The 12,420-nt window shown below is 33.8% G+C and overlaps 2 protein-coding genes across 2 annotated transcripts; both read left to right on the top strand.

Moving 5' to 3' along the window:
- Window positions 1–875: 875 nt before the first annotated feature.
- LOC110994749 (sorting nexin-8) lies at window positions 876–8,127 on the top strand. The gene is made up of 7 exons (XM_022261574.2): window positions 876–1,190; window positions 1,260–1,475; window positions 2,096–2,321; window positions 3,301–3,406; window positions 4,303–4,435; window positions 5,344–5,563; window positions 6,308–8,127. Exons 2-7 carry the CDS (start codon window positions 1,270–1,272, stop codon window positions 6,461–6,463), a joined length of 1,047 nt encoding a protein of 348 aa, XP_022117266.1. The 5' UTR covers window positions 876–1,190; window positions 1,260–1,269; the 3' UTR covers window positions 6,464–8,127.
- Window positions 8,128–9,332: 1,205 nt separating this feature from the next.
- LOC110994755 (raffinose invertase-like) lies at window positions 9,333–10,874 on the top strand. The gene has a single exon (XM_022261586.2). The coding sequence runs from the start codon at window positions 9,333–9,335 to the stop codon at window positions 10,872–10,874; it is 1,542 nt and encodes a 513-aa protein (XP_022117278.2).
- The last annotated feature ends 1,546 nt before the right edge of the window (window positions 10,875–12,420 follow it).

Here is a 12,420-nt window from a genome sequence, read left to right as displayed (position 1 = left end):
AACTGGCGGGTTTTACATAATTCGATCACATATTATCCAGCAGGGATTTTTACAAAACGACAAGTAGGTCTAGAATATTAAGATTAAATATATATATATATAATTTTAAAAATTGAAGATAATGAACCAGGGTAAATTTAAATATTTTTATTACTGTACAGAAAAGTAAATTTGTAAACTAAGAAAACAAAAAACTAAGATTTGTCGACACAATTTTGAGTTTTCGTGCACATTTAGTTTTCGACGTTCTACATACACTACTGTTAATATAAAAAATAAGGCTTCTTCGATCAGAGCATCGCGTACCCGCTGGTCTACTGAACTCTGGATAAAAAATAATCTTCCCAAATCTTACAACGTAGTTCCATGTGCCGTCTCTATTAATAATAAATCAAATTAATAATCTTCAATAAACGATAATTTTAATAGTTATCATTTTGCTTAGTTTAGAATTAGCAGAATTAAATATTAGGTATGTATATTATACCAAGATGATATGATTATATTATTATAACTTAAAAGAAACTAGATAAAAAGTCTGAAACAGATATCGTCTATTGACAAGTTCATACTTCCTAATCTCTGAAACAGTGTTAAAGAAACACTAAAGTAAAAGGTCACTAGTACTAGTTACTACACTGTTGTACTTAAAATCAAGGTACATTCTGTGATGCCAACTTAGGGGGTTTCCCCCCATCATTAAGGAGAATCAAGACGTTTGGGGGTAAGTTTTTCAAGAAATTTATATTGATGTTCGAATCCAACTAACTAATACAACCAAAATATATAAGCTCTAAGCGAGGCTATAACTGAGCCCCAAACATCGAAAATAAAAAATGTAACAAAAGAAAATGGTCCCAGGGGGAATATTTTGTAGGAGTTGGCATCACTGGACAGTGGACACAGATATAGCTAGGAGAAAAACTTAAAACTTCGCAAGTAACAAGTTTACTTTAGTACACGACTAAACTTGCACTTGGAATTTGATTATTATTGTTTTCACTTTTCAGTTTATATTTCTACTAAATTTAAACAATAAAGTATGTAGTTTTAACAGATTTACCTTTTTTGGTGTTTACAGTTGCACGTTATGGGAAGTTTCGCAATTAGAAAGCATAGAAATTGACTCAGAATTAGATATTTATATAGCAAATATATTATCATCATTTTGTTAGAAAACTCCTCAACAGGTATTGTATTATTTAATATTTTCTATAAATTTGTTCCTAGATGACTGAATTATAAATTAAATTTTGTAGAAAAGTGAATATGTCTAGAAGTTCTGAAGATATTACATATGAGGACTTAGAAGAGACAGATGTAATAAGTGTGGAACTTGTACCAGAGAGGAAAGGTTTAATATTGAAACACTGTGAATATTATGTAAGTTCTCGAAGGCATGGTACTACTGTTACAAGACGCTACAATGAATTTGTTCAGCTGTATGATGTGTTAGCAATTAAATATCCATATAGGTAAGTATGTATTTTTATTTGTTAAATTTTTAATAACTTTAGAACAATGAAAGAGATTATATGACTCAATTGCTACTTGAGTAAATATTTGTACTTCAATATATTTTGTTTAAATCAGGAAGTAAATAAATTGTCCTAGATGGATTATAGTGGTTGCAATGATGGTTCAGTGTAGACATAAAAATGGAATAAAAACACTATTTGTTCTTTTAAGGTGTATAATCATGCAATGGTGCTTGTACTACAATATTGAGCATTATTCAGTATTTTAAATAAGTAACAAACCAAGAAACAGCTAATTATTATTTCTCTGCAAATAATTTTTAAAATGAAATAGAACTGAAAATATTGTAATAATTCACTAATCAGTGAAGTTAATTATAATGTACTGTTTTCTGTCAGAGGAAATATAATACAACATTCAGATATGCTATCAGTACAACACTAAAATATATGATTTTAAAAGATGACAATGCCATGCTAGTTTTATATGTCATTGTTCAATAACACAATCTTTTTTCTTTTAGCGTTTTTAAAGCAAAAAATGAGGTCTTGTGTTTATTTAAATGTGTAACCTAAGGCAATACATTACTAAAGTATTTTTATAATAATGCTTTCAGAGCAATTTGTGGTCTACCTCCTAAAAGAGTTGTAGTGGGGGGTGGAAGTCCATTGTTTCTGCAAAGGCGCCGAGCTGCTTTGCAAAGATGGTTAACCTTAGTTGCCAGGCATCCTGTGTTGGCCCATGACGCTGATTTACGAATGTTTTTATGTGAAACCAATCTTAAACTTGATAAGCCAAAACACGATGAATTTATTTTGGCGGGAACGCAAGAAGATAATCGGGTAAGTTGTGTTTAACTTTATATTTACCTCAAAACGAAACAAAACAAAATCTATTCAAATATTATGTAGACAACAAAATCATGGCTACCCCTTATTCAAAAAAGTGTAATTAAAATGATTTATATAAAGCACGTTCAAAGCAATAAAATAAAAAATTGTATTGATATAAATGTCATTGTATATAGGTTATATTTTCCCAATGCAAAATGCGCAAACTTACCATAAGTTTCTTTTGTTGTCATGTCATTAAATTTTTAAGTAGCTTCTACGTTTCCAAAGACCAATTTATTAGTCGTCCATAACATTATCCTATACCAGATGAAGCATTTAAATAATTATTGGTGTTGTCAGTTGTTCGAGCTACAAATTTACTCTTAGACTAGATTCAGTTTTTAATCCTTATTGCTCTAACCTTATATGTACCAAACAAATATTTGCTATAGTCAATAAAGTTCTTAGAATTCCATCTTAAATATCAACAATTAATTTCTTTACCCTTCCTTGACTTTATTTGATTTGCTTTAAAGTGTTAAAACTGTTGTTGGCACTTGCATTATCTACTGATATTTTTTTTTTAATGAATAAATATGAACTACTTTTATTGTTGCATACAGCATTAATTTTACTGTCCCATTTATTGTTTACATATGTTTTAAGTGCTTTGTTCTTTTAGTTATCCAAGTAACTAACATATATGTCTTACCTAAATTTATTTTATTTTCTCACAGTAAATGATTTAAAGTGATTGCTAAAAAGCAATAAGGCCGACAGTTGGCCTTTTAATTTATTTATCTTAATTGTTTTATTTACATCAGCAACGACGTGAATAAATAAAAATATTTCGCATGCGAACTCATAACCACTATGGAGCTGTACTTCAACTACAAACTTAATTTTTTAAAGCTTTATTATTGATAAAACTTGAAAATTATATATACAGAATATTTTTACTATTTTACTTAAGTTTAAATTTTGGCAGCACGAAATGACGACACATGAAATGCAAGAAGAATTCGTGTGTGGCCAGGAGCAGTTACGACTTGTGCAGCTGGGTTTGAAGAGGCTATGCAAGATCTTTGAGAAAGGTATGCAACATTCATTAAGACATTTTTTGATGATTTTTAAATAAATTTTCAAAGGAATGCAAATGAAAAAACATCGCGGATGTCACATGATTTAATTTAATAACACCATATTACATGAACGCTATATTTCACTCAACTAATCACAGACTATAATTTGTCATTTTCATTGTCATATTCGTTTAGAAATCGTTATTGTACAATTTTTTTTTAATTAATAATTCCGTGTTCCTGCCCGCTAGATTCGTTACCATGCTTTGTTTAACGCTCCTCACATTAACATCAACTATACAAAAATACTCAGTTTTGCGTAGTTCTACATTCAACGACCAATATTTATATTTATAGACTTATCCCTTGCTATAGCCTTGACTAGTTTAGCTAGCGCGCAATTTGCTAAAAAAAGTATTAGAATATCCATAGCGTTATATCTGCATCATGAGCACACATTTATGTATGTACACACACACACATTTGTTGGCTATTTCTTTGATAATATTCGCAAATATTTGAACTTTTTTTATATAGGTATTATATTATAAGTTTTTATGTACCCAATAGTAACTGTTACCACTCAGTGACTCAACAACTAACAATAACGCATAATTCCGGCCGGCAACGCACTCGCGAGCCCTCTGGCATTGACAGTGTCCATGGGCGGTGGTATCACTTAACATCAGGTGAGCCTCCTGCCCGTTTGCCCCCTGTTCTATAAAAAAAAACCCGCATCGTAACGTTTTACCACAAACCCCCCACCCCAAAATTCGTAACGTGAATTAACGCTCCCTTATGTCAGGATAGGCCTTAACTAAATCTTACCCTAAATTTCCTATATATAGTAGATATATAGTGGTAAGGGTAGAAAAATTACGGCATAAAAAATTATAAAATGTTTTCAGCTGAAAGCCGTTGTGAAGCTGAACAAATGGATATTCGTGAATTGGGAGCGGGTTTGAGCGCATTGTCTGTTACCTCCAATGCCGATACGCTGCGATGGACCAGGGTCAGAGAATCTATGAAAGCGGCTGCCCAGTAAGATAATCTAAAAAAAAATCTGTACCTATGTTTTTTTACGCTACAATCCTAATATTGGAATTATCTTTATTTTGAATTTTTTTTTTCAAACACAAATAGTTTTTGACGTAGATATTTAGGTCTAACAGAGCATACCAATTATTAAATAGCCGGCTACGCACTCCCGAGGCTTCTAGCATTGTAGCTGTCCATATATACGTCTAGTGAGATGAAAAAAAAGAGATAATGTATAGTCTATATTGTGCTCGAGACTAACTTTTCAGAACTGAATTCGTTTTAACAGCATAATATAGGAAAATGTTTCAGAGAAATCTTAAGAAAGTTACAAGATCCTTCTTATTTAGTTATTATAAAAAAAAAATAAGTTTATTATGGAACATAAGATAGGTATCACTTATCCAATATCATTAAATTTGAACTTGTAGGCATCCCCACTCATCAGCATAGAAGACAGAGGGTGTAGGCCGAGAAAAAAAGACGGCGTAAAAAACTCTCGGTACTCTTTTAAAAAAGCAAATCATCAAACAATACTTATTTCAAAACAAATATAGCAAATTAATTAGAAGTAGCCTGCCCAGCACTAGTCCCAGGCCCTTTTATCAACTAGATAATCGCTAACTTTATAGTAAGCCTTATTACACAACTTTTCTTAATTACATTTCTTAAATTTATTAAAATTTAAGAAATAAGGATTTTATCGAAGTAGAGTATCCGTTTTCCCAAAAAGAATTTAGAAATTAACACCAAAGTCAGTCACCAAATCCCTCTTCCCTAGGCAGTATAATACGGGTTTATTTAACCAGCGCCTAACACAGGCTTGCCTTCCAATAGACCACATCTCACTTAATATCAGGTGGGATTGTGGTATTGATCTGTATTTTCTAAAGTTGGGTCATAATCTTAAGGCTGGTGTCAGACATGGATGAGACTTCCATATCCGACGAGGAATCACAACTGCGTCTCCTAGTAGCTCTAGACGCGTTAGCCGCATACAAGGAGCTGTGTTCGCGGTTAACGCGAGGATTGCACGGCGAGAGAGCAGCGGCCGCAGCCAGTGCGCCGCATAATGCCGCGTCGCATAGCCTGCGCGAGCGGCATAGATACGCTATGCGCTGCGCTGTGGAGGTTAGTCTAATTCTATATAATATCTGTGCTTTTATTATGTCTAGTCTAGAGTAGTGTAAAATTTATGTCAAGTTTGAATAAATTTAGGTAAAAAAATAAAGAAACTATTACAACTTTGTACTCTTTTTCTGTTAAATTGTGTTTTATCCCGGATAAAAGAAAACATTCTCAAGTCTTCATTTTAACGGCGCAATTGTACTTAATTGATTTTCTTCAATCACAATAATATTATTCTTCGCGAATAATGGCATAAATGAATCTGATTGTATTGATTTTACGCATTACGCCATATGTTAATGAGTGACATTAACTTTTAAAATCTATTGTTTTTTTATTTTTGTCTATTGAAATAATTGATGTCTAAATTTCTGAAACAAATACCTTCATACTGTCTGAAGTCGTGTCTTAAATGCATACAGTGCTTGCTTGCTTATGCTTAAAAAGTTATTTAAAAAATGCACTACAACTACCACTGCAAAACTTGTAATAAAATGCGTGGCCACCGCGAACTACTTAACCGATTTCAATGATTCTTAGATTGTTGTTTAAGTTATAATGTCACTTTTCAAATCATCTCTTAGGTGGCGAGAAATTTGGGACCAAGCATTACTTCAATGTAAGCCTAAATATTAATAATACAGGTCAAATGTACCCAAACTTTCTAAATTAGAAAAAACGCTTAAAAGCAGTATAGATGGCACTCTCTGGACTTCTATTTAACTTATAAAAGTTTAATTTTAATAGGAGGCTCGCGTTGCCCGCGCATATGCACTATCCGCCCTCGAGGCTCTGCCCGCATTGCTGCACACACTGGGCACTGCTCACGCACGCATCGCCGCCTGTTGGGCTGACCTGCATACCGCACTCCGGCATGCCAATGTTAAATCCAACCACAGATAATACACATCAGTATATTTGTACCACATATCTTTACAGGGTTTAGTAATCCGACCATAGATTTATATAAATTGCAGTTTTTTAAGCTGTGGATAGTGTTATAAGTATATATAGTGTTTAAGTATATCTGGGAGATCAGTCAAGGCTGAGCCCAGTGGCGTAGGCACCTGGTGCGGAAGTTTTTGGTGTCGCGACTAACTTTTTGATAGACAAGATGGCGGATATGGGATGTCATTTAAGTATATTATGTCATTGGTATTATGAATACTTTAGCTATGAATGGTACAAAATATTATTTAGATATAGTGAAATTTAAATTGGGCCTTATACGATTTTTATATAAACATTCCAATTTATATACTTTTTTAATTAGTGCTAATAAATAAGAAATTTTATGTACCACACATATATTTTGTAGGACATAATATTGTCACATATTTGGATAATAAATATTGTTAATTTTTATTTAATATAAATGTATTAAAAATTGCGTGACTCGAATATTAGGAATCTTGAAAAGTTATAGGTAAGGACTAGCTATAAAATAACTTTTTAAACTATACAACTAACAGCAGGAACAAGATAAATTCGTCAATTTCAAAATTGTTTTTGACAGTTCGTATTGACGCCAAATAGATAAAATACTTTTTATTACGATATCAATTTGAGTTTATTAATTGTTTTTGCTAAGACGTTAATTTAGAATTAATCTAGACTTGTCATTAAGCAAAAGCGTTTCTTTTTCGTCATTTCGTTACTAAATGTTAATTTGTTAGGTGTACTCTTTGTCACAATTTATTTCCGTAGGGTTTCAATTGCACAATAACGATACTGTGACATCACAGAAGAATGTCCCGGCTGTATTCTTTTTTGAAAGGATCTCGCTGTTGGCCTTAAGGACCTTTACAGCTCAGCTCGGGCTGTTTTGGCGAGCTTAGCTCGGCTTGAATGGGAGTTTTTCCCGCGACTCGGCATCTCCTGTGAGACTCAAACCTCGGCTTGGGCCGTCGCGGGGTGGTCAATCGCCTGAAGGACAGGAAGGAAGCTCACTGGAGTGACTGAAGTAAAGGTCCTCGCTTCCCCGGCGAAGGCGGTTTTTTACCGTAATCTGTTCATTGATATTATTATTATTACTGGCCGCGCGGGCAGCTTTAATTTGTCGTTAGCTACGGTAATTGGATCATCCGGATCCGTTAGTACATCGGCCTCCTTCGAGCCTTTTTAGTCGGTAATTTACCCAGCTGTAAATAATGGTGTTTGTCTTTTAATATAATGCACGCTGAAGTCTCTTTATTTAATTTTAGTCGAAATTTATGACGAAAGTTTCATAAATATTTATATGTTTTTAAAATTATATTTGTTTTTGTTTAAATTTTTAACCGTTTGTTATCGTATTATAGTAACTTTAAATGTAATCCAAAAACTGACGTCGACAGGTGATACGATTTTTAACGAGTCGTAACTTTTACGAATAGTATTTTGAAAAAGTTATTTAGTATGTTATAAACATTTAAAGAATGAGTTTTGTTTTTCGATTACGTTTAATATGTACCAAAATGTTTGAATACTGTGATATAAAATGGCAATATCCAATGTTTGATATTAATATATAATGTTTTACATAAATTATAAGCACATTTATAGAAGAGATATTTGTATATTTTGAATATTAAGGTTTTAATAAAGGTTTTATTAAGATGTGTTTTTTTAACTGTTATCCTTCATAGTTAAGTAGTAATCGTGACGTTAACAACAATGGTTTGAGTTATAAAGAATCAATGGCGTTACAATCTCTTTGTATCTATTTCATGATAATTTGTCAATCTATATACAAGTAGGTGATTAGCCTGTGCCTGACACATGCCGTCGACTTTGGCAATCCAGTTTACTAACAATGTTTCCCTTCATGGTTCAAGCGAATGTTAAATGCGCATTGCGCACATAGAAAGAAAGTCCATTGGTGCACAGCCGGGGATCGAATCTACTGACCTCGGGGATGAGAGTCGCACGCTGAAGCCTATTCTAGGCCAATACTGCTACTGAACATGAAACATACGCAAATCGTATTCATTTAAAACAAATTAAATGGGATTCAAACAAAATATATGTATTACTTGTTGTTTTTACCTTACCAAGGTATAAAAAAATTAGGTAGGTAAAATAAGTTAGTGGCGCTACAACCTTTTTAGGTCCTGGCCACAGATTTCTGAATCTGTTTCATGATCATTTTTAAATCTAATAGGCAAGTAGGTGATCAGCTTCCAGTGCCTGACACACGTCTTCGACTTTTTTTGGGTCTATGACATGTTGGTTTCCTCATGATGTTTTCCTTCACCGTTCGAGCAAATGTTAAATGCGCACATAGAAAGTCCATTGGTGCACAGCCCCGGATCGAACCTACGACATCAGGTATGAGAGTCGTACGCTTAAGCCACTAAGCCAACACTGCTCTTAATTATATATCATTACTTACATTACTAAATATGTAATGAAAAATAAAATCAGTTTAATATAAACCATATTAATTTGAATATTCTTGTCGTGGTCGGCAACGTACTCACTAACATGAGTGTCAATGAGGTGGGCTTTTATGATTTTTTTTTTAGAATATTGCCCATCATAATATAAAGTATACTCTAGATCCCTGTCAATTGTAAGCAAGATTTTGTAAATTATAATTGCGTCTTAATATTTGTAACTTACTATAACATTTTATTTTAGAACCCTACGCCTCATATTAATTATACAATAGTAAATTACGTGAGACAAACGAAATTGTTTACAAATATCATCTTTTGTTTTTACCATGATCTAATTTATATTAAGTCATCGTCCAAATACCTTTCTAGTCGACATCTAATAATCTGTGGGGATGGACGTCGTTATTTTTTTAATTGGATTAACTGCGGTGACATCAGAGTACATTAATGACCTAAGCCATGTCGAAAGCTTTTTACGAAATAAGGAATCATCATTGAGGAAGAAGTACAGACCGTTTTATCATCTCACCGCTCCCGGTGGCTGGATCAGCAGCCCCACGGGACTCACAGTTTTCAAACGAAAATACCATTTGTTCTATCAATACTACCCTTATAATGGAGCTTGGGGACATATGAGTTGGGGTCACGCAGTTAGCGGTGATCTGATAGATTGGGTCCACTACCCAACGGCAATCTTACCTAAGGATTACTATGATAAACATGGCTGCCTCGCAGGAACGGCTCTTGTTAGAAATAATTTCTTGACCCTCTTCTACACAGGCAACGTTCTATCTGAGAACGAGAACATACAAACACAAAACATCGCGCTGAGCGGAGACGGTGCTATCTTCCAGAAGTATCTGTATAATCCCATAATACGTGATTCACCTACTGGAATTGGTGAAATAAGGAATCCAAAAGTGTGGCGGTTCCGTAACATTTGGTACATGGTGCTTGGAACATCCTCGAGACGACGACATGGCCAACTGCTTTTGTATACATCCAACGATATGTTTAATTGGAAAATGAACGGAACACTCGTAGAATCTTACGGAGACATGGGACATATATGGGAGAGTCCAGATATTTTCGAGTTAGAAGGTCACCACGTGTTGATTCTCTCGGTGCAAGGAATCGAAGCAGATGGCTTCAGATTTAGGAATCTCTACCAAAATGGATACGTTACTGGATTTTTCAATTACCGACGAGCAATGTTTGAGGATCTCGAAGTCTCCACGGCAACGTTTCAAGAATTAGATTACGGGCATGACTTTTACGGTGCTAAGACGATGCGAGCCTTGGATGGTCGTAGATTGTTGGTTGCTTGGTTGGGAATGTGGGAAAGTAATTTTATAGAGTCGACAGCTGGTTGGGCGAGCATGTTGACGCTATTCCGAGAAGTGCGTATCAATAAATACGGAAGACTTCTACTAATGCCTATACGAGAAATGGCCGAACTAAGGACGGAAATGTTGGAAAATGCTTGGTACAGTCCAGGAGAGTCTTTCGATGCTGAAGGCAGGTCCTTTGAACTGATCGTAAATTCGACTTCGGTGGATTCTGATGTTGGCATTATATTTGAATGGAAGGATGGCCGTTACGTAATTGGGTATTCGGCTGATCACGAATATATTATGATCGATAGAGGTGGCATAGATGGTGTGAGGCGCGCGTTTTGGACTCCAAAGAGTGCCGTTAATTTAAGGATTTTCGTTGACGCGAGTTCTATAGAAGTATTTTGTGGGGAAGGAGAAGTGGTTTTTTCTAGTCGCGTTTATCCACGAGCCATGAGCATTAGGATTTCTGGAGAAGCCCAACTTCATTTGGTGCAATATAAATTACGACGTAGCGCTGGCTATGACTATAAATTGGCTAAGGGTTTTAAAGAAAATTTTCTGCATAAGTATAATTTGTATAATAATGTGTCTTTTTAACATGGTTCATTAAAAAGTTATCAATAGAAAAGTTTTTATATCAACGTTAAAAAAATTGTTTTGTGGAAATGGAAAGATTCAGTAAATAAATATTATAGTACGTAACAATAAATTTATGTATTACCCATGAGATTCTCCCTCGAGGCCTTATTACAGAAGCTATAGAGATTATAGTTTTATAGGCGTAGTTATTATATTGCCAGCTACTCCCCGCAGGTTTTGAAGTGTTACATATACATTGCATTGAAATTATTTTATAGATGCGGTAGATATATTAAATTAGATTGTCCATATTAATAAATTGTCCTCTAAACTTGGCCATAAAATACTGTATACACTATATTCTACGTGTTGTTTATTAATTCAAAATACTTTATTATTCATATTCACATATTATATAAGTAGGAATTAACAATGGTAGGAAGGAAGTAACATTAAAAAAGAGACAGATAATATTGCTAGAAATATATGTAGGCGTTTCAAGTTCAGCATCTAAAAATAAGTAATACGTCACATCCAACATTTACTTTCCACACACATTTCTCTATTCTTTCAGACTTTAATTATTACTCGCCCACTCTACTTTGTCATGCGTAAACAAGACGGGAAAATATATTGGATAGGTTTGCAAAAAAATGTTATAGTTATATAATTCAAGCCGTTTACACCTTTAAATCTGAGACAATAAGGATAAAAATCGTACCGATTTTCAGTGAAACAGTGACGTTATTAAACTTCAACATAGATTATAAAATAAATAGTTCGGTGATACGAATATGTTTTATAGCCCAGGTTGTTTGACTATATTATATTGTATAAAAAATATAACATAAGGTTAAGATTATTCTAAATTTTCAAATAATAAATATGTAATACAACCAATTTGACGTACGGTCCTTCAAGACAAGAGCCTACCAATTCTTAGAAGGCCGGCAACGCAACTGCGAGCCCTCTGGCATTGAGTGTCCATGGGCGCCGGTATCACTTATGATCAGATGAGCCTCCTGCTCGTTTGCCCCCTGTTCTATAAAAAAACACAGGTTTTGTCGTAGAAATTGAAAAATTTTTGCAACATGAACAAAAATTTTTTTTTAACTGAAATTAAATTGATCAAGATTATAATCTGAACTTCTTCTGATAGATGTGCATCTATCCGAATACAAATGCATATGCATCTATACGAGACATCTGATTTTTATCATCTTTGGAATCTTGTGTTGCTACATTTATAAATTTATCACAAATAGTAGGAATATAACTATTTCTTTTATATTATTCCTGTCATGACCAAGACATGACACATATCTTATGCTTTTATAAATTTAATATACCGTAATGTTCAGGTTTCATTGATGTAAAATGCGCATAAAATATTTTGTTAGATAAAATTGTATTACTTATACAACTAACCTTAAAAATTAAATAATTAAAATATGTTATTAAAAGGAGTCCCTTTAGGCAAGGTTCCGCAGATACTGGCAGCGTTCCCCCTTGGAATATCTAGACTAGTTCTATTTCTGAGGTAGCTGCCAGTTCTTCGTTCACA

Source organism: Pieris rapae, chromosome 17 (genome assembly GCF_905147795.1).
Source record: "Pieris rapae chromosome 17, ilPieRapa1.1, whole genome shotgun sequence".
Taxonomy (NCBI): domain Eukaryota; kingdom Metazoa; phylum Arthropoda; class Insecta; order Lepidoptera; family Pieridae; genus Pieris; species Pieris rapae.
The sequence above is the reverse complement of the archived record's forward strand: the minus strand, read 5'-3'. Positions and strand labels throughout refer to the sequence as shown.

Coding starts and splice junctions, on each gene's coding strand:
- LOC110994749 (XM_022261574.2), top strand. CDS start 1,270: ATGTCTAGAAGTTCTGAAGATATTACATATGAGGACTTAGAAGAGACA. Junction 2,322..3,300: donor GAACGCAAGAAGATAATCGG/GTAAGTTGTGTT, acceptor AAATTTTGGCAG/CACGAAATGACGACACATGA. Junction 3,407..4,302: donor ATGCAAGATCTTTGAGAAAG/GTATGCAACATT, acceptor AAATGTTTTCAG/CTGAAAGCCGTTGTGAAGCT.
- LOC110994755 (XM_022261586.2), top strand. CDS start 9,333: ATGGACGTCGTTATTTTTTTAATTGGATTAACTGCGGTGACATCAGAG.